Source organism: Mus pahari, chromosome 19, assembly GCF_900095145.1.
Source record: "Mus pahari chromosome 19, PAHARI_EIJ_v1.1, whole genome shotgun sequence".
In the NCBI taxonomy this organism is placed as follows: domain Eukaryota; kingdom Metazoa; phylum Chordata; class Mammalia; order Rodentia; family Muridae; genus Mus; species Mus pahari.
In genome coordinates this window covers 86,389,773-86,394,651 of record NC_034608.1, presented here as the reverse complement: position 1 = coordinate 86,394,651, position 4,879 = coordinate 86,389,773, and the positions used below count along the sequence as shown (strand labels likewise).

Here is a 4,879-nt window from a genome sequence, read left to right as displayed (position 1 = left end):
CCTCCTCCCTTCTCCTTGCTCCTCCTCCTCCCTTCTCCTTGCTCCTCCTTCTCCCTTCTCCTTGCTCCTCCTCCTCCCTTCTCCTCTTTATCCTTCTCCCTCTTCAGAGTCATCCTCAGGTACCTAGTGAGTTTGAGGGTAGCCTGGGCTACATCAACCCTGTATTTAAATAACTATATTAAGGAAACTCTAACCAAGCTGAAGTCACAAATCCATTGGGGGATGGAATCTGGGGACAGAGCTCAGGTCACCATGTCCAAGAGCTGGGATTAAAGCCTGCACCCCAGTACCAGGTCAGAAGCAGGCCCAGCACACAGTGGGTGAGGTGGGTGGAACTGGCCACAGAGTCCACAGGGGCATCCCAGCTGGTCTGTCCCTTTACAGGTGGTTTGAGCCCTTCGTCATCCAGTGGTTGGATGAGAATGAGGAGGTGTCCCGGGACTTTCTGCATGGTGCCCTCGAGCGGGACAAGAAGGACGGGGTGAGCAGGCCGTGGGTGGTGGCCACTATCCTGTCCTGTTTGTGGGTACCTCCTGTACACATTCAGCAGTTGTGGAATTTGAGGTCTGCACCCAGCCCAAGGCCTCCGCCCTCCTGTAGGCCTGGACCCTCAAGGAGCGATGCCATGGCCTAGCCTGACGCCGTCTTCTCCCTGCAGTTCCAGCAGACCTCAGAGCACGCCCTGTTCTCTTGCTCAGTGGTGGACGTCTTCTCCCAGCTTAACCAGAGTTTCGAGATCATCAAGAAGCTGGAATGTCCTGATCCCCAGATTGTGGGCCATTACATGCGGCGTTTTGCCAAGGTGCGACCTGGGACGGGTGAGGCGAGATGGGACAGGGTTGAGGCATGGTATTTGTTTGGATGATGGAGGCGGAGGGCCATGCCACTGAAGATGAAGTCAGGTTGCTTCAGGGCTGGAGGTGAGCTGCGCAGAGGGGCGGTTAGAGTCAATACTGAAGTTGAGCGATAGGAGGCAGTCTAGCAGCAAAGCTATGATCCAGTGTCTCCAAGGCCCTGGTGGCATCCCCAGTACCTCAAAAAGAAAAGCCAAAAGAACAAAGTGAAACTTTCCTGATAACTCTAGAAAAAAAAAAATTGAGGAGGGTTAGTGAGATGACGCAGTGGGTGCAGGTGCTTGCCACCAAGCCGGAAGACCCAGGTTCAATCCCCAGGATTCATAGAATGGAAGGAGAGAGCTGAGCCCTGCAAGCCTGTTGTCTGTCTTACACAGGCACACACGCTCACACCCACCCACCTCACCCCACACACAAATTAATTACATTTTTAAAGTTTCTGGCTGGACGTGGTAGCTCACGCCTTTAATCCCAGCACTCGGGAGGCAGAGGCAGGCAAATTTCTGTTTTCGAGGCCAGCCTGGTCTACAGAGTGANTTCCAGGACAGCCAGGGCTACACGGAGAAACCCTGTCTCAACAAAACAACAACAAAAAAAGTTTCTGTTGGGGAGGTAGGAGATGAGAGAGAGAGACTTGCCTTGTGTGTGCAAGGCCCAGGGGCTGGTTCCCAGCACTACACAAAGAAAACTTAAATAAAACAAAGCAAAAGTAGACAAATGTAGAAAACAAAGACAATGATCAACTCCAAGGAATCAAAACGTTGGGGAGGTGAGTGTGTGTTCTGGGTTGGGTGGGCTTGGAGCTGCAGGTTGGGATCTGAGTTGCTGCATGACTCTCCAGTGTTGGAGGCTCACACAGGCACAACTGGCTCTGGCGAGTTTCACTGGGTGGCCATTCACCTGGGATCAAACACTGGCATCTGGATCCCATGTGGGATCAGGGGTTCAATACTGTGGTTGGTTCCTTCAAAGCAGAGGAGGGCACATGGGTATGGTGGGGCTTATATTTAATCCTTGCTCTGGGAAGGCCAGGCGATTAGATAGATAGATAGATAGATAGATAGATAGATAGATAGATAGATAGATAGATAGATAAAAGAGTTAGTGTAGAGAAAGCAACCCTTCCACAGGGCGGGGTCCCCTCTGGGTCCTAGCGGTCCTAATGTGCACCCCAGTCACCATAATGTCTGTAGTAGACGGTGGCGGGGGCCAGGGCCCCTGACGCTGCAGCCCTCCCTCTCATCTGTCTCTCTGTCCGCAGACCATTAGCAATGTGCTTCTCCAGTATGCAGACATCGTTTCCAAGGACTTCGCCTCCTACTGCTCCAAGGAGAAGGAGAAAGTGGTGACCTGGGGCGCCCGCCCTGCTTTCTCCCAGCCCTGTCCCTCCTGGCCCCGCCCAGCTTCCCTCAGGGTCCAGGGTCCCAGGCTCTGACATGAGGCTTGAGACAACAAACTCCACTGAAGGGACATGAATCAGCAAGATCATGTGTGATTGTGTGGATTGTGTTGATCTGTCTGTCTGTCTGTCTGTCTGTCTGGTTGTGCGGGGTTTGGAGGTGGTTACTTGTTTGTTTGGGTTTTTGAGACAAGCTCTCAAAATGAAGCCCAGACTGGCTTTGCGCTTCCCATGTCGCCCAGGTTAGCCTCAACCTTGCTAAGTATCTCAAGGTGGCCTTTAATCCAGTGTGTAGCCCAAACTGGCCTTGAACTTGCTATGCATTACAGGCTCAGTGCCAGCTAGCTTCATGGCCCAGGTAGCTTCAGACTGGCTATGTAGCTCAGGCTGGCCTTGAACCCCTAATATCCTGTCTCCACCTTCTAAGTGCTAGGGTGACAGCTATGTGCCTCTGGGCCCAACCATCTAACTGTTTGGTATAGCTGTGTTGAGGCCTGGGACATGAGTGTGTTCATGCCTGTGTGACTGAGCCTGTGAGTCTGGGGTTCCTATGAGTGCACATGAGGGTAAGGATATGCTTTCCCGAGTGCTAAGGGTCACTTCCAGGGTGTAGCTTCATCAGAGGCAGGGGGATAATGAGAACTCCTTTCTGCCCCTTTTTGGCCTTCCTACCCCAGGGGGATTTCGCTGCAGGCGTGTTCCATCTGGTCCAAGGGATCCTTTCCCCAATTCATGCATGTCCAGGGCTATTGTCTCCCATCCCCTAGGGGACCCCCATTTCCCAGTCCCCAAGAGGTGGTGGGAAGTCACCAGCCTGACTTTTACTTTTCTCAGCCCTGCATCCTCATGAACAACACACAGCAGCTACGGGTGCAGCTGGAAAAGATGTTTGAGGCGATGGGCGGGAAGGAGGTAGGCACCAGGATGCGTTTCGGAGGGTCTCGCCCCATGGCCCCATTCCTGAGATCATGGCTTGGATGTGAATTGCAGTCCTACCAGGGAGACCTGGCTGCCTGAGCCTCAGTTGCCTTCCCCAGCCCATTAGACACTCCCAAGGACATGAGAAGACAGGGGTGTTAACAACTTTGCCCCCCTCAGCTGGACGCCGAGGCCAGTGGCACCCTGAAGGAGCTGCAGGTGAAACTCAACAATGTCCTGGATGAACTCAGCCATGTGTTTGCCACCAGGTGGGTGGCATCTCCAGGACGGGAACATGTGAGCAGGGAAGACCCCAAACCTTGGGCTTCTGATGTTTGGCTCATGCTAAGGGCAGACGCAGACATATCTTTCCCACAGCATGGCAATAGGGGTACCTGTGAGTCACTTAACCAATCCCGTCCGCAGCGGGCCAGAAGAGAAGGAATTCTGGCCTGATAGTCACATAGGGAGTCTCAGGGGAGAATGCCCACCATCTGGGCTCATTGGTGCCGTTGCCTCTTAGTGTGGGGACCCAGGCCACAGATCCTCATTGAGTGGCCTCACCCTCTCAGACACAGAACCTGGGCTGAATACCTTTCTGCTGTGTCCACAGCTTCCAGCCACACATTGAGGAGTGTGTCAGACAGATGGGTGACATCCTGAGCCAGGTGAAGGGCACAGGCAATGTTCCTGCCAGTGCCTGCAGCAGTGTGGCCCAGGATGCAGACAATGTGCTGCAGCCCATCATGGATCTTCTGGACAGCAAGTGAGGGTGGAAAGAAGAGGGGGTGAGGGGAAGGAGGCTGGGTGCATGGGTGCCTGCTGCTGTTTCTGTGCATGTAGGGTGCCATGATAGACCAATGGAATGGCATGGGCATGAGGCGGACTGAGTCACAAAATACAAGGGTGGATGGAGGGCAGATATTTAAAATATGGTGGACAGGTCCTTGGAAGGTGGGTGGGTAGATGGATGGATGGGTGGATGGATGGATAGATAGATAGATGGATGGATGGATGGATGGGTGGGTGAGTGAGTGGATGGATGGATGGATGGGTGGGTGGGTGGATGGATAGGTGGGTGGGTGGATAGATGAGTGGATGGGTGGATGGATGGATGGATGGGTAGATGGATGGATAGGTGGGTGGGTGGATAGATGAGTGGATGGGTGGATGGATGGATGAGTGGATGGATGGGTAGATGGATGGATAGGTGGGTGGGTGGATAGATGAGTGGGTAGATGGATGAGTGGATGGATGGATGGGTGAAAGGATGGGTGGGTAGATGAGTAGATGGGTAGATGGATGGGTGAGTGAGTGGATGGATGGATGGGTGGATGGATGGATGGGTAGATGGATGGATAGGTGGGTAGGTGGATAGATGAGTGGGTGGATGGATGGATGGATGGATGGATGGATGGGTGGATGGATGGAAAAGTGGATGAATGGATAGATGGATGGATGAGTGGGTGGGTGGGTGGATGGATGAATGGGTGGATGGGTGGGTAGATGTGTGTGTGGGTGGATGATGGATGGATGAGTGTGTGGGTGGATGACGGGTGGATGGATGAGGTGGGTAGGTATGTGGGTGGATGGATGGGTAGATGGATGGGTGTGTGGGTGGATGATGGGTGGATGGATGAGTGGGTGGGTGGATGATGGGTGGATGGATGAGTGGGTGGGTGGATGATGGGTGGATGGATGAGTGGGT

The 4,879-nt window shown here is 53.6% G+C and overlaps 1 protein-coding gene across 2 annotated transcripts in view; it reads left to right on the top strand.

Annotated features, from left to right (window-relative positions):
- Positions 1–4,879, top strand: part of Unc13a (unc-13 homolog A) — a 46,498-nt gene that overhangs the window by 28,183 nt on the left and 13,436 nt on the right. For both annotated transcript variants that reach the window (XM_029532109.1, XM_021219748.2), the window contains exons 29-34: positions 385–481; positions 659–802; positions 2,116–2,199; positions 3,088–3,165; positions 3,352–3,440; positions 3,785–3,937. In XM_029532109.1, the coding sequence (XP_029387969.1) occupies positions 385–481; positions 659–802; positions 2,116–2,199; positions 3,088–3,165; positions 3,352–3,440; positions 3,785–3,937 (645 nt within the window). The remainder of the gene's footprint in view (positions 1–384; positions 482–658; positions 803–2,115; positions 2,200–3,087; positions 3,166–3,351; positions 3,441–3,784; positions 3,938–4,879) is intronic.